Source organism: Rhinoderma darwinii, chromosome 7 (assembly GCF_050947455.1).
Source record: "Rhinoderma darwinii isolate aRhiDar2 chromosome 7, aRhiDar2.hap1, whole genome shotgun sequence".
Taxonomy (NCBI): Eukaryota; Metazoa; Chordata; class Amphibia; order Anura; family Rhinodermatidae; genus Rhinoderma; species Rhinoderma darwinii.
Window position 1 is genome coordinate 287,451 of NC_134693.1, and position 25,267 is coordinate 312,717.

General features: G+C 45.4%; 1 protein-coding gene across 1 annotated transcript in view; it reads left to right on the plus strand.

Annotated features, from left to right (window-relative positions):
- Positions 1 to 203: 203 nt before the first annotated feature.
- The window catches only part of MOB3C (MOB kinase activator 3C), a 63,733-nt gene continuing 38,669 nt past the window's right edge, over positions 204 to 25,267 (plus strand). The window contains exons 1-2 of the mRNA XM_075832049.1: positions 204 to 312; positions 18,725 to 19,195. Coding sequence (XP_075688164.1) covers positions 18,778 to 19,195 — 418 coding nt within the window. The 5' untranslated portion in view covers positions 204 to 312; positions 18,725 to 18,777. The remainder of the gene's footprint in view (positions 313 to 18,724; positions 19,196 to 25,267) is intronic.

Here is a 25,267-nt window from a genome sequence, read left to right on the forward strand (position 1 = left end):
GTGTGTGTGTGTGTGTGTGTGTGTGTGTGTGTGTGTGTGTGTGTGTTGTAGTGCAGGATGTGTCTGACTCATGCACACAAGTCACTACAGGAACAGTTTTGCACTTGGAGACAAAGTCAGGATGTGACATCATTGGAGGAGCTGAGCCGTGTGTGTGTGTATGTGTGTGTGTGTGTGTGTGTGTGTGTGTGTGTGTACGTACGTACGTACGTACGTACGTACAAACTTCTTGGAGCTTCTCATTGCCTGCATTGTGGATCCTCAGAAGCCGCCACATTATTGACACGGGAGGAGCCCACTGTTTTGCACCAGGTGATGGGGGCGGGGGGGGACATGGGTGACAGATCGTTGCAGCATCATATAGGACCCCTCCGTCCTCTCAGGGAGCCGCTGTTTGCACCAGGTGATGGGGGGGACAGACATGGGTGACAGATCGTTGCAGCATCATATAGGACCCCTCCGTCCTCTCAGGGAGCCGCTGTGTAATGTTCAGGGGTGAAAGTGACACAAGAGGGTAACACATTAACATTTCAGTGTGAGACCCCTCTGCAGGTCAGGGAAACATCCTGCGCCCCCCACTCACACACAAACCCCTGAGGAAATAGGCTCCCCTTTATGACTTCTCACTGTGTTCTCCAAAAGGCTCACCCTCCCCCCACAGAACTTTCTTTTACAATGAGTTTTGATGAAAAGAAAGCAGAAGTCAGGAAGTTTCTTGGCTTTTGTTGAGCTCTCACATTGCTCATGGCGTATTGTGGTGTGTGGAGGGAGCAGGAGGGACCCGGCGTCCCACAATAGACTGTCCAGTGTTTCACGACTCTCCCATACACATCAGATAGTCAGCCGATCCTGCAGGAATCAGGGGGCTCGGCGGACTGTCATCTGATGTGTGCGGCACCTTGCGGCCTTATCACTGGCTCCTCTGTCTAAACCCGTCGTCTTTCCGTAAATCTAAACAAGCGCATCTTTTATCGACCGCAATCTTCCCATGTAAACGAGAAGTGCCGCCGACAATATGAGTACTGTATGAGGACTGTATGAGGACTTTATCAGGACTGTATGAGGACTATATGAGGACTGTTTGAGAACTGTATGAGGACTATATGAGAACTGTATGAGGTCTATATGAGGACTGTATGAGGACTGTATGAGGATTGTATGAGGACTGTATGAGGACTGTATGAGGATTGTATGAGGACTTTATGAGGACTGTATGAGGACTATATGAGAACTGTATGAGGATTATATGAGGACTGTATGAGAAATATATTAGGACTGTATGAGGACTATATGAGGACTGTATGAGGACTATATGAGGACTGTATGAGGACTGTATGAGGTCTATATGAGGTCTATATAAGGACTGTATGAGGACTATATGAGGACTGTATGAGAACTGTACGAGGTCTATATGAGGACTGTATGAGGACTGTATGAGGACTGTATGAGGACTATTTGAGGACTGTATGAGAACTGTACGAGGTCTATATGAGGTCTATATGAGGACTGTATGAGGACTGTATGACGACTGTATGAGAACTGTATGAGGACTATATGAGAACTATATGAGAACTATATGAGAACTGTATGAGGACTGTATGAGGACTATATGAGGACTGTATAAGAACTGTATGAGGTCTATATGAGGACTGTATGAGAACTGTATGAGGACTATAAGAGGACTGTTTGAGAACTGTATGAGGACTATATGAGGACTGTATGAGAACTGTATAAGGTCTATATGAGGACTATATGAGAACTGTATGAGGACTATATGAGAACTGTATGAGGACTATATGAGGACTGTATGAGAACTATATGTGGACTGTATGAGGACTATATGAGGACTGAATAAGGTCTATATGAGGACTATATGAGAAATGTATGAGGACTATATGAGAACTGTATGAGGACTATATGAGGACTGTATGAGAACTGTATGAGGTCTTTATGAGGTCTATATGAGGACTGTATGAGGAATGTATGAGAACTGTATGAGGACTATATGAGGACTATATGAGGACTGTTTGAGAACTGTATAAGGACTATATGAGGACTGTATGAGAACTATATGAGGATGTATGAGGACTATATGAGGACTATATGAGGACTGTATAAGGTCTATATGAGGACTATATGAGAACTGTATGAGGACTATATGAGAACTATATGAGGACTGTATGAGGACTATATGAGGACTGTATGAGAACTGTATGAGGACTATATGAGAACTGTATGAGGACTATATGAGGACTATATGAGAACTGTATGAGAACTATATGAGGACTGTATGAGGACTGTATGAGGACTGTATGAGGACTATATGAGAACTGTATGAGGACTATATGAGGACTATATGAGAACTGTATGAGGACTATATGAGGACTTTATGAGGACTATATGAGAACTGTATGAGGACTGTATGAGAACTGTATGAGGACTATATGAGGATTGTATGAGAACTGTATGAGGACTATATGAGGACTGTATGAGGACTATATGAGGACTGTATGAGGACTGTATGAGGTCTATATGAGGACTATATGCGGACTGTATGAGGACTGTATAAGAACTGTATGAGGTCTATATGAGGTCTGTATGAGGACTATGAGAACTGTATGAGGACTATATGAGAACTATATGAGAACTGTATGAGGACTATATGAGGACTATATGAGTAGTATATGAGAACTGTATGAGGACTATATGAGAACTGTATGATGACTATATGAGGACTGTATGAGAACTATATGTGGACTGTATGAGGACTATATGAGGACTGAATAAGGTCTATATGAGGACTATATGAGAACTGTATGAGGACTATATGAGAACTGTATGAGGACTATATGAGGACTGTATGAGAACTATATGAGGATTGTATGAGGACTATATGAGAACTGTATGAGGACTATATGAGAACTGTATGAGGACTATATGAGAACTATATGTGGACTGTATGAGGACTATATGAGGACTGAATAAGGTCTATATGAGGACTATATGAGAACTGTATGAGGACTATATGAGAACTGTATGAGGACTATATGAGGACTGTATGAGGACTATATGAGGACTATATGAGAACTGTATGAGGACTATATGAGAACTGTATGAGGACTATATGAGAACTGTATGAGGACTATATGGGGAGTGTATGAGAACTATATGTGGACTGTATGAGGACTATATGAGGACTGAATGAGGTCTATATGAGGACTATATGAGAACTGTATGAGGACTATATGAGAACTGTATGAGGACTATATGAGGACTGTATGAGAACTATATGAGGATTGTATGAGGACTATATGAGGATTGAATGAGAACTGTATGAGGACTATATGAAGACTGTATGAGAACTGCATGAGGACTGTATGAGGACTATATGAGGACTGTATGAGGACAATAGGAGGATTGTAGAGGATTGTATGAGAACTGTATGAGGACTATATGAGGACTGTATGAGGACTGTATGAGGACTATATGAGGACTGTATGAGAACTGTATGAGGACTGCATGAGGACTGTATGAGGACTATATGAGGACTGTATGAGTACTGTATGAGAACTATATGAGGACTGTATGAGAACTATTTGAGGACTGTATGAGGACAGTATGAGGACTATATGAGGACTGTATGAGGACTGTAAGAGGAATATATGAGGACTGTATGAGAACTATATAAGGACTGAATGAGGACTATATGAGGACTGTATGAGGACTATATGAGGACTGTATGAGGACTATATGAGGACTGTATGAGGACTATACGAGGACTGTATAAGGACTATATGAGGACTGTATGAGAACTGTATGAGGACTATATGAGGACTGTATGAGGACTGTATGAGGACTATATGAGGACTGTATGAGAACTGTATGAGGACTATAGGAGGACTGTATGAGGACTATATGAGGACTGTATGAGAACTGTATGAGGACTATAGGAGGACTGTATGAGAACTATATGAGGACTGTATGAGGACTATATGAGGACTGTATGAGGACTGTATGAGAATTATATGAGGACTGTATGAGGACTATATGAGAACTGTATGAGGAATGTATGAGGACTGTATGAGGACTATATGAGGACTATATGAGAACTGTATGAGGACTATATAAGGACTGTATGAGGACTACATGAGGACTGTATGAGGACTATATGAGGACTGTATGAGGACTATATGAGGACTGTATGAGGACTATTTGAGGACTGTATGAGGACTGTATGAGGACTATATGAGGACTGTATGAGGACTGTAAGAGGAATATATGAGGACTGTATGAGAACTATATAAGGACTGTATGATGACTATATGAGGACTGTATGAGGACTATATGAGGACTGTATGAGGACTATATGAGGACTGTATGAGGACTATACGAGGACTGTATAAGGACTATATGAGGACTGTATGAGAACTGTATGAGGACTATATGAGGACTGTATGAGGACTGTATGAGGACTATATGAGGACTGTATGAGAACTGTATGAGGACTATATGAGAACTGTATGAGGACTATATGAGGACTGTATGAGGACTATATGAGGACTATATGAGAACTGTATGAGGACTATATGAGAACTGTATGAGGACTATATGAGAACTGTATGAGGACTATATGGGGACTGTATGAGAACTATATGTGGACTGTATGAGGACTATATGAGGACTGAATGAGGTCTATATGAGGACTATATGAAAACTGTATGAGGACTATATGAGAACTGTATGAGGACTATATGAGGACTGTATGAGAACTATATGAGGATTGTATGAGGACTATATGAGGATTGTATGAGAACTGTATGAGGACTATATGAAGACTGTATGAGAACTGTATGAGGACTGTATGAGGACTATATGAGGACTGTATGAGGACAATGGGAGGATTGTATGAGAACTGTATGAGGACTATATGAGGACTGTATGAGGACTGTATGAGGACTATATGAGGACTGTATGAGAACTGTATGAGGACTGTATGAGGACTGTATGAGGACTGTATGAGGACTATATGAGGATTGTATGAGTACTGTATGAGAACTATATGAGGACTGTATGAGAACTATTTGAGGACTGTATGAGGACTGTATGAGGACTATATGAGGACTGTATGAGGACTGTAAGAGGAATATATGAGGACTGTATGAGAACTATATAAAGACTGTATGAGGACTATATGAGGACTGTAAGAGGAATATATGAGGACTGTATGAGAACTATATAAAGACTGTATGAGGACTATATGAGGACTGTATGAGGACTATATGAGGACTGTATGAGGACTATATGAGGACTGTATGAGGACTGTATGAGAATTATATGAGGACTGTATGAGGACTATATGAGAACTGTATGAGGACTATATGAGGACTGTATGAGGACTATACGAGGACTGTATAAGGACTATATGAGGACTGTATGAGAACTGTATGAGGACTATATGAGGACTGTATGAGGACTGTATGAGGACTATATGAGGACTGTATGAGAACTGTATGAGGACTATATGAGAACTGTATGAGGACTATATGAGGACTGTATGAGGACTATATGAGGACTATATGAGAACTGTATGAGGACTATATGAGAACTGTATGAGGACTATATGAGAACTGTATGAGGACTATATGGGGACTGTATGAGAACTATATGTGGACTGTATGAGGACTATATGAGGACTGAATGAGGTCTATATGAGGACTATATGAGAACTGTATGAGGACTATATGAGAACTGTATGAGGACTATATGAGGACTGTATGAGAACTATATGAGGATTGTATGAGGACTATATGAGGATTGTATGAGAACTGTATGAGGACTATATGAAGACTGTATGAGAACTGTATGAGGAGTATATGAGGACTGTATGAGGACAATAGGAGGATTGTATGAGAACTGTATGAGGACTATATGAGGACTGTATGAGGACTGTATGAGGACTATATGAGGACTGTATGAGAACTGTATGAGGACTGTATGAGGACTGTATGAGGACTATATGAGGACTGTATGAGTACTGTATGAGAACTATATGAGGACTGTATGAGAACTATTTGAGGACTGTATGAGGACTGTATGAGGACTATATGAGGACTGTATGAGGACTGTAAGAGGAATATATGAGGACTGTATGAGAACTATATAAAGACTGTATGAGGACTATATGAGGACTGTAAGAGGAATATATGAGGACTGTATGAGAACTATATAAAGACTGTATGAGGACTATATGAGGACTGTATGAGGACTATATGAGGACTGTATGAGGACTATATGAGGACTGTATGAGGACTATACGAGGACTGTATAAGGACTATATGAGGACTGTATGAGAACTGTATGAGGACTATATGAGGACTGTATGAGGACTGTATGAGGACTATATGAGGACTGTATGAGAACTGTATGAGGACTATAGGAGGACTGTATGAGGACTATATGAGGACTGTATGAGAACTGTATGAGGACTATAGGAGGACTGTATGAGAACTATATGAGGACTGTATGAGGACTATATGAGGACTGTATGAGGACTGTATGAGAATTATATGAGGACTGTATGAGGACTATATGAGAACTGTATGAGGACTATATGAGGACTGTATGAGGACTATATGAGGACTGTTTGAGAAGTGTATGAGGACTATATGAGGACTGTATGAGAACTATATGAGGACTGTATGAGGACTATATGAGGACTATATGAGGACTGTATAAGGTCTATGAGGACTATATGAGAACTGTATGAGGACTATATGAGAACTGTATGAGGACTATATGAGGACTGTATGAGAACTATATGTGGACTGTATGAGGACTATATGAGGACTGAATAAGGTCTATATGAGGACTATATGAGAACTGTATGAGGACTATATGAGAATTGTATGAGGACTATATGCGGACTGTATGAGAACTATATGAGGACTGTATGAGGACTGTATGAGAACTGTATGAGGACTATATGAGGACTGTATGAGGATTGTATGAGAACTGTATGAGGATTGTATGAGGACTGTATGAGGACTGTATGAGAACTGTATGAGGACTTTATGAGGACTATATGAGGACTGTATGAGAACTATATGAGAACTATATGAGGACTATATGAGGACTGTATGAGGACTGTATGAGAACTATATGAGGACTATATGAGAACTGTATGATGACTATATGAGAACTGTATGAGGACTGTATGCAGACTGTATGAGAACTATATGAGGACTGTATGAGGACTGTATGAGGACTATATGAGGACTGTATGAGAACTGTATGAGTACTATATGAGTAGTATATGAGAACTGTATGAGGACTATATGAGAACTGTATGAGGACTGTATGAGAACTATATGTGGACTGTATGAGGACTGAATAAGGTCTATATGAGGACTATATGAGAACTGTATGAGGACTATATGAGAATTGTATGAGGACTATATGCGGACTGTATGAGAACTATATGAGGACTATATGAGGACTGTATGAGAACTGTATGAGGACTATATGAGGACTGTATTAGAACTGTATGAGGACTATATGAGGACTGTATGAGGACTGTAAGAGGAATATATGAGGACTGTATGAGAACTATATAAGGACTGAATGAGGACTATATGAGGACTGTATGAGGACTATATGAGGACTGTATGAGGACTATTTGAGGACTGTATGAGGACTATACGAGGACTGTATAAGGACTATATGAGGACTGTATGAGGACTGTATGAGGACTATATGAGGACTGTATGAGAACTGTATGAGGACTATAGGAGGACTGTATGAGGACTATATGAGGACTGTATGAGAACTATATGAGGACTGTATGAGGACTATATGAGGACTGTATGAGGACTGTATGAGAATTATATGAGGACTGTATGAGGACTATATGAGAACTGTATGAGGAATGTATGAGGACTGTATGAGGACTATATGAGGACTATATGAGAACTGTATGAGGACTATATAAGGACTGTATGAGGACTATATGAGGACTGTATGAGGACTATATAGACTGTATGGAGTGACTATATGAGGACTGTATGAGGACTATTTGAGGACTGTATGAGGACTGTATGAGGACTATATGAGGACTGTAAGAGGAATATATGAGGACTGTATGAGAACTATATAAGGACTGTATGATGACTATATGAGGACTGTATGAGGACTATATGAGGACTGTATGAGGACTATATGAGGACTGTATGAGGACTATACGAGGACTGTATAAGGACTATATGAGGACTGTATGAGAACTATATGAGGACTGTATGAGGACTGTATGAGGACTATATGAGGACTGTATGAGAACTGTATGAGGACTATATGAGAACTGTATGAGGACTATATGAGGACTGTATGAGGACTATATGAGGACTATATGAGAACTGTATGAGGACTATATGAGAACTGTATGAGGACTATATGAGAACTGTATGAGGACTATATGGGGACTGTATGAGAACTATATGTGGACTGTATGAGGACTATATGAGGACTGAATGAGGTCTATATGAGGACTATATGAGAACTGTATGAGGACTATATGAGAACTGTATGAGGACTATATGAGGACTGTATGAGAACTATATGAGGATTGTATGAGGACTATATGAGGATTGTATGAGAACTGTATGAGGACTATATGAAGACTGTATGAGAACTGTATGAGGACTGTATGAGGACTATATGAGGACTGTATGAGGACAATAGGAGGATTGTATGAGAACTGTATGAGGACTATATGAGGACTGTATGAGGACTGTATGAGGACTATATGAGGACTGTATGAGAACTGTATGAGGACTGTATGAGGACTGTATGAGGACTATATGAGGACTGTATGAGGACTGTATGAGTACTGTATGAGAACTATATGAGGACTGTATGAGAACTATTTGAGGACTGTATGAGGACTGTATGAGGACTATATGAGGACTGTATGAGGACTGTAAGAGGAATATATGAGGACTGTATGAGAACTATATAAAGACTGTATGAGGACTATATGAGGACTGTAAGAGGAATATATGAGGACTGTATGAGAACTATATAAAGACTGTATGAGGACTATATGAGGACTGTATGAGGACTGTATGAGGACTATATGAGGACTATGAGGACTATACGAGGACTGTATAAGGACTATATGAGGACTGTATGAGAACTGTATGAGGACTATATGAGGACTGTATGAGGACTGTATGAGGACTATATGAGGACTGTATGAGAACTGTATGAGGACTATAGGAGGACTGTATGAGGACTATATGAGGACTGTATGAGAACTGTATGAGGACTATAGGAGGACTGTATGAGAACTATATGAGGACTGTATGAGGACTATATGAGGACTGTATGAGGACTGTATGAGAATTATATGAGGACTGTATGAGGACTATATGAGAACTGTATGAGGACTATATGAGGACTGTATGAGGACTATACGAGGACTGTATAAGGACTATATGAGGACTGTATGAGAACTGTATGAGGACTATATGAGGACTGTATGAGGACTGTATGAGGACTATATGAGGACTGTATGAGAACTGTATGAGGACTATATGGGGACTGTATGAGGACTATATGAGGACTATATGAGAACTGTATGAGGACTATATGAGAACTGTATGAGGACTATATGAGAACTGTATGAGGACTATATGGGGACTGTATGAGAACTATATGTGGACTGTATGAGGACTATATGAGGACTGAATGAGGTCTATATGAGGACTATATGAGAACTGTATGAGGACTATATGAGAACTGTATGAGGACTATATGAGGACTGTATGAGAACTATATGAGGATTGTATGAGGACTATATGAGGATTGTATGAGAACTGTATGAGGACTATATGAAGACTGTATGAGAACTGTATGAGGACTGTATGAGGACTATATGAGGACTGTATGAGGACAATAGGAGGATTGTATGAGAACTGTATGAGGACTATATGAGGACTGTATGAGGACTGTATGAGGACTATATGAGGACTGTATGAGAACTGTATGAGGACTGTATGAGGACTGTATGAGGACTATATGAGGACTGTATGAGTACTGTATGAGAACTATATGAGGACTGTATGAGAACTATTTGAGGACTGTATGAGGTCTGTATGAGGACTATATGAGGACTGTATGAGGACTGTAAGAGGAATATATGAGGACTGTATGAGAACTATATAAAGACTGTATGAGGACTATATGAGGACTGTAAGAGGAATATATGAGGACTGTATGAGAACTATATAAAGACTGTATGAGGACTATATGAGGACTGTATGAGGACTATATGAGGACTGTATGAGGACTATATGAGGACTGTATGAGGACTATACGAGGACTGTATAAGGACTATATGAGGACTGTATGAGAACTGTATGAGGACTATATGAGGACTGTATGAGGACTGTATGAGGACTATATGAGGACTGTATGAGAACTGTATGAGGACTATAGGAGGACTGTATGAGGACTATATGAGGACTGTATGAGAACTGTATGAGGACTATAGGAGGACTGTATGAGAACTATATGAGGACTGTATGAGGACTATATGAGGACTGTATGAGGACTGTATGAGAATTATATGAGGACTGTATGAGGACTATATGAGAACTGTATGAGGAATGTATGAGGACTATATGAGGACTGTATGAGGACTATATGAGGACTGTTTGAGAAGTGTATGAGGACTATATGAGGACTGTATGAGAACTATATGAGGACTGAATGAGGACTATATGAGGACTATATGAGGACTGTATAAGGTCTATGAGGACTATATGAGAACTGTATGAGGACTATATGAGAACTGTATGAGGACTATATGAGGACTGTATGAGAACTATATGTGGACTGTATGAGGACTATATGAGGACTGAATAAGGTCTATATGAGGACTATATGAGAACTGTATGAGGACTATATGAGAATTGTATGAGGACTATATGCGGACTGTATGAGAACTATATGAGGACTGTATGAGGACTGTATGAGAACTGTATGAGGACTATATGAGGACTGTATGAGGATTGTATGAGGACTGTATGAGGATTGTATGAGGACTGTATGAGGACTGTATGAGAACTGTATGAGGACTTCATGAGGACTATATGAGGACTGTATGAGAACTATATGAGAACTATATGAGGACTATATGAGGACTGTATGAGGACTGTATGAGAACTATATGAGGACTATATGAGAACTGTATGATGACTATATGAGAACTGTATGAGGACTGTATGCAGACTGTATGAGAACTATATGAGGACTGTATGAGGACTGTATGAGGACTATATGAGGACTGTATGAGAACTGTATGAGTACTATATAAGTAGTATATGAGAACTGTATGAGGACTATATGAGAACTGTATGAGGACTGTATGAGAACTATATGTGGACTGTATGAGGACTGAATAAGGTCTATATGAGGACTATATGAGAACTGTATGAGGACTATATGAGAATTGTATGAGGACTATATGCGGACTGTATGAGAACTATATGAGGACTATATGAGGACTGTATGAGAACTGTATGAGGACTATATGAGGACTGTATTAGAACTGTATGAGGACTATATGAGGACTGTATGAGGACTGTAAGAGGAATATATGAGGACTGTATGAGAACTATATAAGGACTGAATGAGGACTATATGAGGACTGTATGAGGACTATATGAGGACTGTATGAGGACTATACGAGGACTGTATAAGGACTATATGAGGACTGTATGAGAACTGTATGAGGACTATATGAGGACTGTATGAGGACTGTATGAGGACTATATGAGGACTGTATGAGAACTGTATGAGGACTATAGGAGGACTGTATGAGGACTATATGAGGACTGTATGAGAACTATATGAGGACTGTATGAGGACTATATGAGGACTGTATGAGGACTGTATGAGAATTATATGAGGACTGTATGAGGACTATATGAGAACTGTATGAGGACTATATAAGGACTGTATGAGAACTATATAAGGACTGTATGATGACTATATGAGGACTGTATGAGGACTATATGAGGACTGTATGAGGACTATATGAGGACTGTATGAGGACTATACGAGGACTGTATAAGGACTGTATGAGGACTGTATGAGAACTGTATGAGGACTATATGAGGACTGTATGAGGACTGTATGAGGACTATATGAGGACTGTATGAGAACTGTATGAGGACTATATGAGAACTGTATGAGGACTATATGAGGACTGTATGAGGACTATATGAGGACTATATGAGAACTGTATGAGGACTATATGAGAACTGTATGAGGACTATATGAGAACTGTATGAGGACTATATGGGGACTGTATGAGAACTATATGTGGACTGTATGAGGACTATATGAGGACTGAATGAGGTCTATATGAGGACTATATGAGAACTGTATGAGGACTATATGAGAACTGTATGAGGACTATATGAGGACTGTATGAGAACTATATGAGGATTGTATGAGGACTATATGAGGATTGTATGAGAACTGTATGAGGACTATATGAAGACTGTATGAGAACTGTATGAGGACTGTATGAGGACTATATGAGGACTGTATGAGGACAATAGGAGGATTGTATGAGAACTGTATGAGGACTATATGAGGACTGTATGAGGACTGTATGAGGACTATATGAGGACTGTATGAGAACTGTATGAGGACTGTATGAGGACTGTATGAGGACTATATGAGGACTGTATGAGTACTGTATGAGAACTATATGAGGACTGTATGAGAACTATTTGAGGACTGTATGAGGACTGTATGAGGACTATATGAGGACTGTATGAGGACTGTAAGAGGACTATATGAGAACTGTATGAGAACTATATAAAGACTGTATGAGGACTATATGAGGACTGTAAGAGGAATATATGAGGACTGTATGAGAACTATATAAAGACTGTATGAGGACTATATGAGGACTGTATGAGGACTATATGAGGACTGTATGAGGACTATATGAGGACTGTATGAGGACTATACGAGGACTGTATAAGGACTATATGAGGACTGTATGAGAACTGTATGAGGACTATATGAGGACTGTATGAGGACTGTATGAGGACTATATGAGGACTGTATGAGAACTGTATGAGGACTATAGGAGGACTGTATGAGGACTATATGAGGACTGTATGAGAACTGTATGAGGACTATAGGAGGACTGTATGAGAACTATATGAGGACTGTATGAGGACTATATGAGGACTGTATGAGGACTGTATGAGAATTATATGAGGACTGTATGAGGACTATATGAGAACTGTATGAGGACTATATGAGGACTGTATGAGGACTATACGAGGACTGTATAAGGACTATATGAGGACTGTATGAGAACTGTATGAGGACTATATGAGGACTGTATGAGGACTATATGAGGACTGTATGAGAACTGTATGAGGACTATATGAGGACTGTATGAGGACTATATGAGGACTATATGAGAACTGTATGAGGACTATATGAGAACTGTATGAGGACTATATGAGAACTGTATGAGGACTATATGGGGACTGTATGAGAACTATATGTGGACTGTATGAGGACTATATGAGGACTGAATGAGGTCTATATGAGGACTATATGAGAACTGTATGAGGACTATATGAGAACTGTATGAGGACTATATGAGGACTGTATGAGAACTATATGAGGATTGTATGAGGACTATATGAGGATTGTATGAGAACTGTATGAGGACTATATGAAGACTGTATGAGAACTGTATGAGGACTGTATGAGGACTATATGAGGACTGTATGAGGACAATAGGAGGATTGTATGAGAACTGTATGAGGACTATATGAGGACTGTATGAGGACTGTATGAGGACTATATGAGGACTGTATGAGAACTGTATGAGGACTGTATGAGGACTGTATGAGGACTATATGAGGACTGTATGAGTACTGTATGAGAACTATATGAGGACTGTATGAGAACTATTTGAGGACTGTATGAGGACTGTATGAGGACTATATGAGGACTGTATGAGGACTATATGAGGACTGTATGAGGACTGTAAGAGGAATATATGAGGACTGTATGAGAACTATATAAAGACTGTATGAGGACTATATGAGGACTGTAAGAGGAATATATGAGGACTGTATGAGAACTATATAAAGACTGTATGAGGACTATATGAGGACTGTATGAGGACTATATGAGGACTGTATGAGGACTATATGAGGACTGTATGAGGACTATACGAGGACTGTATAAGGACTATATGAGGACTGTATGAGAACTGTATGAGGACTATATGAGGACTGTATGAGGACTGTATGAGGACTATATGAGGACTGTATGAGAACTGTATGAGGACTATAGGAGGACTGTATGAGGACTATATGAGGACTGTATGAGAACTGTATGAGGACTATAGGAGGACTGTATGAGAACTATATGAGGACTGTATGAGGACTATATGAGGACTGTATGAGGACTGTATGAGAATTATATGAGGACTGTATGAGGACTATATGAGAACTGTATGAGGAATGTATGAGGACTATATGAGGACTGTATGAGGACTATATGAGGACTGTTTGAGAAGTGTATGAGGACTATATGAGGACTGTATGAGAACTATATGAGGACTGTATGAGGACTATATGAGGACTATATGAGGACTGTATAAGGTCTATGAGGACTATATGAGAACTGTATGAGGACTATATGAGAACTGTATGAGGACTATATGAGGACTGTATGAGAACTATATGTGGACTGTATGAGGACTATATGAGGACTGAATAAGGTCTATATGAGGACTATATGAGAACTGTATGAGGACTATATGAGAATTGTATGAGGACTATATGCGGACTGTATGAGAACTATATGAGGACTGTATGAGGACTGTATGAGAACTGTATGAGGACTATATGAGGACTGTATGAGGATTGTATGAGGACTGTATGAGGATTGTATGAGGATTGTATGAGGACTGTATGAGGACTGTATGAGAACTGTATGAGGACTTTATGAGGACTATATGAGGACTGTATGAGAACTATATGAGAACTATATGAGGACTATATGAGGACTGTATGAGGACTGTATGAGAACTATATGAGGACTATATGAGAACTGTATGATGACTATATGAGAACTGTATGAGGACTGTATGCAGACTGTATGAGAACTATATGAGGACTGTATGAGGACTGTATGAGGACTATATGAGGACTGTATGAGAACTGTATGAGTACTATATGAGTAGTATATGAGAACTGTATGAGGACTATATGAGAACTGTATGAGGACTGTATGAGAACTATATGTGGACTGTATGAGGACTGAATAAGGTCTATATGAGGACTATATGAGAACTGTATGAGGACTATATGAGAATTGTATGAGGACTATATGCGGACTGTATGAGAACTATATGAGGACTATATGAGGACTGTATGAGAACTGTATGAGGACTATATGAGGACTGTATTAGAACTGTATGAGGACTATATGAGGACTATATGAGGACTGTATGAGGACTATATGAGGACTGTATGAGAACTATATGAGAACTGTATGAGGACTTTATGAGGACTGTATGAGGACTATATGCGGACTGTATGAGAACTATATGAGGACTGTATGAAGACTGTATGAGGACTATATGAGAACTGTATGAGAACTGTATGAGGACTATATGAGGACTGTATGAGGACTGTATGAAGACTATATGAGGACTGTATGAGAACTGTATGAGGACTGTATGAGGACTATATGAGGACTGTATGAGGACTGTATGAGGACTATATGAGGATTGTATGAGAACTGTATGAGGACTATATGAGGACTGTATGAGGACTGTATGAGGACTATATGAGGACTATATGAGGACTGTATGAGAACTATATGAGGACTGTATGAGGACTATATGAGGACTGTATGAGGACTGTATGAGGACTATATGAGGACTGTATGAGAACTATATGAGGACTGTATGAGGACTATATGAGTACTGTATAAGGTCTATATGAGGACTATATGAGAACTGTATGAGGACTATATGAGAACTGTATGAGGACTGTATGAGAACAATATGTGGACTATATGAGGACTGTATGAGGACTGTATGAGGACTATATGAGGACTGTATGAGAACTGTATGAGGACTGTATGAGGACTGTATGAGGACTATATGAGGACTGTATGAGTACTGTATGAGAACTATATGAGGACTGTATGAGAACTATTTGAGGACTGTATGAGGACTGTATGAGGACTATATGAGGACTGTATGAGGACTATATGAGGACTGTATGAGGACTGTAAGAGGAATATATGAGGACTGTATGAGAACTATATAAAGACTGTATGAGGACTATATGAGGACTGTAAGAGGAATATATGAGGACTGTATGAGAACTATATAAAGACTGTATGAGGACTATATGAGGACTGTATGAGGACTATATGAGGACTGTATGAGGACTATATGAGGACTGTATGAGGACTATACGAGGACTGTATAAGGACTATATGAGGACTGTATGAGAACTGTATGAGGACTATATGAGGACTGTATGAGGACTGTATGAGGACTATATGAGGACTGTATGAGAACTGTATGAGGACTATAGGAGGACTGTATGAGGACTATATGAGGACTGTATGAGAACTGTATGAGGACTATAGGAGGACTGTATGAGAACTATATGAGGACTGTATGAGGACTATATGAGGACTGTATGAGGACTGTATGAGAATTATATGAGGACTGTATGAGGACTATATGAGAACTGTATGAGGAATGTATGAGGACTATATGAGGACTGTATGAGGACTATATGAGGACTGTTTGAGAAGTGTATGAGGACTATATGAGGACTGTATGAGAACTATATGAGGACTGTATGAGGACTATATGAGGACTATATGAGGACTGTATAAGGTCTATGAGGACTATATGAGAACTGTATGAGGACTATATGAGAACTGTATGAGGACTATATGAGGACTGTATGAGAACTATATGTGGACTGTATGAGGACTATATGAGGACTGAATAAGGTCTATATGAGGACTATATGAGAACTGTATGAGGACTATATGAGAATTGTATGAGGACTATATGCGGACTGTATGAGAACTATATGAGGACTGTATGAGGACTGTATGAGAACTGTATGAGGACTATATGAGGACTGTATGAGGATTGTATGAGGACTGTATGAGGATTGTATGAGGATTGTATGAGGACTGTATGAGGACTGTATGAGAACTGTATGAGGACTTTATGAGGACTATATGAGGACTGTATGAGAACTATATGAGAACTATATGAGGACTATATGAGGACTGTATGAGGACTGTATGAGAACTATATGAGGACTATATGAGAACTGTATGATGACTATATGAGAACTGTATGAGGACTGTATGCAGACTGTATGAGAACTATATGAGGACTGTATGAGGACTGTATGAGGACTATATGAGGACTGTATGAGAACTGTATGAGTACTATATGAGTAGTATATGAGAACTGTATGAGGACTGTATGAGAACTATATGTGGACTGTATGAGGACTGAATAAGGTCTATATGAGGACTATATGAGAACTGTATGAGGACTATATGAGAATTGTATGAGGACTATATGCGGACTGTATGAGAACTATATGAGGACTATATGAGGACTGTATGAGAACTGTATGAGGACTATATGAGGACTGTATTAGAACTGTATGAGGACTATATGAGGACTATATGAGGACTGTATGAGGACTATATGAGGACTGTATGAGAACTATATGAGAACTGTATGAGGACTTTATGAGGACTGTATGAGGACTATATGCGGACTGTATGAGAACTATATGAGGACTGTATGAAGACTGTATGAGGACTATATGAGAACTGTATGAGAACTGTATGAGGACTATATGAGGACTGTATGAGGACTGTATGAAGACTATATGAGGACTGTATGAGAACTGTATGAGGACTGTATGAGGACTATATGAGGACTGTATGAGGACTGTATGAGGACTATATGAGAACTGTATGAGGACTATATGAGAACTGTATGAGGACTATATGCGGACTGTATGAGAACTATATGAGGACTGTATGAGAACTGTATGAGAACTATATGAGAACTGTATGAGAAGTGTATGAGGACTGTATGAGGACTACATGAGGACTGTATGAGGACAGTATGAGGACTGTATGAGAACTGTATGAGGACTTTATGAGGACTATATGAGGACTGTATGAGAACTATATGAGGACTGTATGAGGATTGTATGCGGACTATGAGGACTGTATGAGGACTATATGAGGACTGTATGAGGACTATATGAGGACTGTATGAGAACTATATGAGGACTGTATGAGTACTATATGAGGACTGTATGAGGACTATATGAGGACTGTATGAGGTCTATATGAGGACTATATGAACAATCATTCGGCCCCATGCAGTTTGCACAGACCTTTGTAAAGGGGCCCTTAAACGAGTACCTATTTACTTGTTATACTGTCAATCGCCGCCCGTTATGGGCAGAAATGTGGGGGGGGGGGGGGACACTGATCTACTAGCGCTGATGTCACGTGATGTGTTACAATGGAACAGTCTTTATCCCTTGTGAGGGGCTCTAAGGTCGGGGACGGCATATAACATTGTTCTTTATTACTCTTCTAGACTCTCCATTGACCTTCAGCCTGGGACCTGCATAGCAGTGTGAACGGAACGTCATGGCGCTGTGCCTCACCCAAGTCTTTAACAAAGACAGAACTTTCCGTCCAAGGAAGAGATTTGAGCCTGGAACCCAACGTTTTCAGCTCTTTAAAAAGGCTCAGGCCTCCCTGAAATCCGGCCTGGACCTGAGGAGTGTCGTGCAGCTTCCCCCGGGGGAGAACATCAACGACTGGATAGCTGTTCATGTCGTGGACTTTTTCAATAGGATCAATCTGATTTATGGGACAATGTCTGAGTTCTGTACGGAGAGGAGTTGTCCCGTCATGTCCGGCGGCCTCCGCTATGAATACAGGTGGCAGGATGAGCTCAAGTACAGGAGGCCGACCAAGGTGTCCGCTCCTGTCTATATGAACCTGCTGATGGACTGTATAGAAACACTAATCAACAATGAAGCCATATTCCCAACCAGAACAGGTGAGTTGCAGCAAGCACACGGTATAAGAGGTCTCCACCGCCAGGGAGGGGACGGTGGGCATGGGCACACAGTATAAGGGGTCTCCGCCGCCAGGGAGTGGACGGTGGGCATGGGCCCACGGTATAAGAGGTCTCCACCGCCAGGGAGGGGACGGTGGGCATGGGCACACGGTATAAGGGGTCTCCGCCGCCAGGGAGGGGACGGTGGGCATGGGCACACGGTATAAGGGGTCTCCGCCGCCAGGGAGGGGACGGTGGGTATGGGCACACGGTATAAGGGGTCTCCGCCGCCAGGGAGGGGACGGTGGGCATGGGCACACGGTATAAGGGGTCTCCGCCGCCAGGGAGGGGACGGTGGGCATGGGCACACGGTATAAGGGGTCTCCACCGCCAGGGAGGGGACGGTGGGCATGGGCACACGGTATAAGAGGTCTCCACCGCCAGGGAGGGGACGGTGGGCATGGGCACACGGTATAAGGGGTCTCCGCCGCCAGGGAGGGGACGGTGGGCATGGGCACACGGTATAAGGGGTCTCCGCCGCCAGGGAGGGGACGGTGGGTATGGGCACACGGTATAAGGGGTCTCCGCCGCCAGGGAGGGGACGGTGGGCATGGGCACACGGTATAAGGGGTCTCCGCCGCCAGGGAGGGGACGGTGGGCATGGGCACACGGTATAAGGGGTCTCCGCCGCCAGGGAGGGGACGGTGGGCATGGGCACACGGTATAAGGGGTCTCCGCCGCCAGGGAGGGGACGGTGGGCATGGGCACACGGTATAAGGGGTCTCGGCCGCCAGGGAGGGGACGGTGGGCATGGGCACACGGTATAAGGGGTCTCCGCCGCCAGGGAGGGGACGGTGGGCATGGGCACACGGTATAAGGGGTCTCCGCCGCCAGGGAGGGGACGGTGGGCATGGGCACACGGTATAAGGGGTCTCCACCGCCAGGGAGGGGACGGTGGGCATGGGCACACGGTATAAGGGGTCTCCACCGCCAGGGAGGGGACGGTGGGCATGGGCACACAGTATAAGGGGTCTCCGCCGCCAGGGAGTGGACGGTGGGCATGGGCACACGGTATAAGAGGTCTCCACCGCCAGGGAGGGGACGGTGGGCATGGGCACACGGTATAAGGGGTCTCCGCCGCCAGGGAGGGGACGGTGGGCATGGGCACACGGTATAAGGGGTCTCCGCCGCCAGGGAGGGGACGGTGGGTATGGGCACACGGTATAAGGGGTCTCCGCCGCCAGGGAGGGGACGGTGGGCATGGGCACACGGTATAAGGGGTCTCCGCCGCCAGGGAGGGGACGGTGGGCATGGGCACACGGTATAAGGGGTCTCCACTGCCAGGGAGGGGACGGTGGGCATGGGCACACGGTATAAGAGGTCTCCACCGCCAGGGAGGGGACGGTGGGCATGGGCACACGGTATAAGGGGTCTCCGCCGCCAGGGAGGGGACGGTGGGCATGGGCACACGGTATAAGGGGTCTCCGCCGCCAGGGAGGGGACGGTGGGTATGGGCACACGGTATAAGGGGTCTCCGCCGCCAGGGAGGGGACGGTGGGCATGGGCACACGGTATAAGGGGTCTCCGCCGCCAGGGAGGGGACGGTGGGCATGGGCACACGGTATAAGGGGTCTCCGCCGCCAGGGAGGGGACGGTGGGCATGGGCACACGGTATAAGGGGTCTCCGCCGCCAGGGAGGGGACGGTGGGCATGGGCACACGGTATAAGGGGTCTCGGCCGCCAGGGAGGGGACGGTGGGCATGGGCACACGGTATAAGGGGTCTCCACCGCCAGGGAGGGGACGGTGGGCATGGGCACACGGTATAAGGGGTCTCCGCCGCCAGGGAGGGGACGGTGGGCATGGGCACACGGTATAAGGGGTCTCCCCCGCCAGGGAGGGGACGGTGGGCATGGGCACACGGTATAAGGGGTCTCCACCGCCAGGGAGGGGACGGTGGGCATGGGCACACGGTATAAGGGGTCTCCGCCGCCAGGGAGTGGACGGTGGGCATGGGCACACGGTATAAGAGGTCTCCACCGCCAGGGAGGGGACGGTGGGCATGGGCACACGGTATAAGGGGTCTCCGCCGCCAGGGAGGGGACGGTGGGCATGGGCACACGGTATAAGGGGTCTCCGCCGCCAGGGAGGGGACGGTGGGTATGGGCACACGGTATAAGGGGTCTCCGCCGCCAGGGAGGGGACGGTGGGCATGGGCACACGGTATAAGGGGTCTCCGCCGCCAGGGAGGGGACGGTGGGCATGGGCACACGGTATAAGGGGTCTCCACCGCCAGGGAGGGGACGGTGGGCATGGGCACACGGTATAAGAGGTCTCCACCGCCAGGGAGGGGACGGTGGGCATGGGCACACGGTATAAGGGGTCTCCGCCGCCAGGGAGGGGACGGTGGGCATGGGCACACGGTATAAGGGGTCTCCGCCGCCAGGGAGGGGACGGTGGGTATGGGCACACGGTATAAGGGGTCTCCGCCGCCAGGGAGGGGACGGTGGGCATGGGCACACGGTATAAGGGGTCTCCGCCGCCAGGGAGGGGACGGTGGGCATGGGCACACGGTATAAGGGGTCTCCGCCGCCAGGGAGGGGACGGTGGGCATGGGCACACGGTATAAGGGGTCTCCGCCGCCAGGGAGGGGACGGTGGGCATGGGCACACGGTATAAGGGGTCTCGGCCGCCAGGGAGGGGACGGTGGGCATGGGCACACGGTATAAGGGGTCTCCACCACCAGGGAGGGGACGGTGGGCATGGGCACACGGTATAAGGGGTCTCGGCCGCCAGGGAGGGGACGGTGGGCATGGGCACACGGTATAAGGGGTCTCCGCCGCCAGGGAGGGGACGGTGGGCATGGGCACACGGTATAAGGGGTCTCGGCCGCCAGGGAGGGGACGGTGGGCATGGGCACACGGTATAAGGGGTCTCCGCCGCCAGGGAGGGGACGGTGGGCATGGGCACACGGTATAAGGGGTCTCCGCCGCCAGGGAGGGGACGGTGGGCATTGGCATACGGTATAAGGGGTCTCCGCCGCCAGGGAGGGGACGGTGGGCATGGGCACACGGTATAAGGGGTCTCCGCCGCCAGGGAGGGGACGGTGGGCATGGGCACACGGTATAAGGGGTCTCGGCCGCCAGGGAGGGGACGGTGGGCATGGGCACACGGTATAAGGGGTCTCGGCCGCCAGGGAGCGGACGGTGGGCATGGGCACACGGTATAAGGGGTCTCCGCCGCCAGGGAGGGGACGGTGGGCATGGGCACACGGTATAAGGGGTCTCGGCCGCCAGGGAGGGGACGGTGGGCATGGGCACACGGTATAAGGGGTCTCCGCCGCCAGGGAGGGGACGGTGGGCATGGGCACACGGTATAAGGGGTCTCGGCCGCCAGGGAGGGGACGGTGGGCATGGGCACACGGTATAAGGGGTCTCCGCCGCCAGGGAGGGGACGGTGGGCATGGGCACACGGTATAAGGGGTCTCGGCCGCCAGGGAGGGGACGGTGGGCATGGGCACACGGTATAAGGGGTCTCGGCCGCCAGGGAGGGGACGGTGCCACAGTGCCCCCATCTAGTGCCACAGTGCTCCCATCTAGTGCCACAGTGCTCCCATCTAGTGCCACATTGCCCCATCTAGTGCCACAGTGCTCCCATCTAGTGCCACAGTGTCCCCATCTAGTGCCACAGTGCTCCCATCTAGTGACACACTGCCCCCATCTAGTGCCACAGTTCTCCCATCTAGTGCCACAGTGCCCCCATCTAGTGCCACAGTGCTCCCATCTAGTGACACACTGCCCCCATCTAGTGACACACTGCCCCCATCTAGTGCCACAGTGCTCCCATCTAGTGACACACTGCCCCCATCTAGTGACACACTGCCCCCATCTAGTGCCACAGTGCTCCCATCTAGTGCCACAGTGCTCCCATCTAGTGCCACAGTGCTCCCATCTAGGGCCACAGTGCCCCCATCTAGTGCCACAGTGCTCCCATCTAGTGCCACAGTTCCCCCATCTAGTGCCACAGTGCTCCCATCTAGTGACACACTGCCCCCATCTAGTGCCACAGTGCTCCCATCTAGTGACACACTGCCCCCATCTAGTGCTATAGTGCTCCCATCTAGTGCCACAGTGCTCCCATCTAGTGCCACAGTGCTCCCATCTAGTGCCACAGTGCCCCATCTAGTGCCGTAGTGCTCCCATCTAGTGCCACAGTGCTCCCATCTAGTGCCACAGGGCTCCCATCTAGTGCCACAGTGCCCCATCTAGTGCCGCAGTGCTCCCATCTAGTGCCACAGTGCCCCATCTAGTGCCGCAGTGCTCCCATCTAGTGCCACAGTGCTCGCATCTAGTGCCACAGTGGCCCCATCTAGCACCACAGTGCCCCCATCTAGTGCCACAGTGCCCCCATCTAGTGCCACAGTGCCCCCATCTAGTGCCACACTTATCCCATCTAGTGACACAGTGCCCCCATATAGTGCCACAGTGCTCCCATCTAGTGCTACAATGCCCCCATCCAGTGCCAAGTGCCCCCATCTAATGCCACAGTGCCCCCATCTAGTGCCACAGTGCCCCCATCTAGTACCACAGTACCCCCATCTATTGCCACAGTGCTTCCATATAGTGCCACAGTGCTCCCATCTAGTGCCACAGTGATCCCATCTAGTGCCACAGTGCCCAATCTAGTGCCAAAGTGCCCCCATCTAGTGCCACAGTGCCCCCATCTAGTGCCACAGTGCCCCCATCTAGTGCCACAGTGCCCCATCTAGTGCTACAGTGCCCCGATCTAGTGCCACAGTGCCCCCATCTAGTGCCACAGTGCCCCATCTAGTGCCAAAGTGCCCCCATATAGTGCCACGGGGTCCCCATATAGTGCCACAGTGCTCCCATCTAGTGCCACAGTGCCCCATCTAGTGCCACAGTGCCCCATCTAGTGCCGCAGTGCTCCATATAGTGCCACAGTGCCCCCATATAGTGCCACAGTGCTCAGATATATAATACATATGTATATATATAGTTTCATACTTTGAAAAAAGACACAGGTCCATAAGGTTCAACCTATCTCAATGAACTATCTCAATCAATATTCTGAATGCTGCTTCTGAGCCCCTGGCTGTCAATGTTCTGAACGCTTCTTCTGAGCCCTCGGCTGTCAATGTTCTGAACGCTTCTTCTGAGCCCTCGGCTGTCAATGTTCTGAACGCTCCTTCTGAGCCCTCGGCCGTCAATGTTCTGAACGCTTCTTCTGAGCCCTCGGTCGTCAATCTTCTGAACGCTTCTTCTGAGCCCTCGGCCGTCAATGTTCTGAACGCTTCTTCTGAGCCCTCGGCCGTCAATGTTCTGAATGCCTTTTCTGAGCCCTCGGCCGCCAATGTTCTGAACGCTTCTTCTGAGCCCTCGGCCGTCAATGTTCTGAATGCTTCTTCTGAGCCCTCGGCCGTCAATGTTCTGAATGCTTCTTCTGAGCCCTCGGCCATCAATGTTCCGAACGCGTCTTCTGAGCCCTCGGCCATCAATGTTCTGAACGCTCCTTCTGAGCCCTCGGCCGTCAATGTTCTGAACGCTTCTTCTGAGCCCTCGGCCGTCAATGTTCTGAACGTTTCTTCTGAGCCCTCGGCCGTCAATGTTCTGATCGCTGCTTCTGAGCCCCCGGCTGTCAATGTTCTGAACGCTTCTTCTGAGCCCTCGGCCGTCAATGTTCTGAACGCTTCTTCTGAGCCCTCGGCCGTCAATGTTCTGAACGTTTCTTCTGAGCCCTCGGCCGTCAATGTTCTGAAGGTTTCTTCTGAGCCCTCGGCCGTCAATGTTCTGAATGCTTCTTCTGAGCCCTCGGCCGTCAATGTTATGAACGCTTCTTCTGAGCCCTCGGCCGTCAATGTTATGAAAGTTTCTTCTGAGCCCTCGGCCGTCAATGTTCTGAACGTTTCTTCTGAGCCCTCGGCCGTCAATGTTCTGATCGCTGCTTCTGAGCCCCCGGCTGTCAATGTTCTGAACGCTTCTTCTGAGCCCTCGGCCGTCAATGTTCTGAACGCTTCTTCTGAGCCCTCGGCCGTCAATGTTCTGAACGCTTCTTCT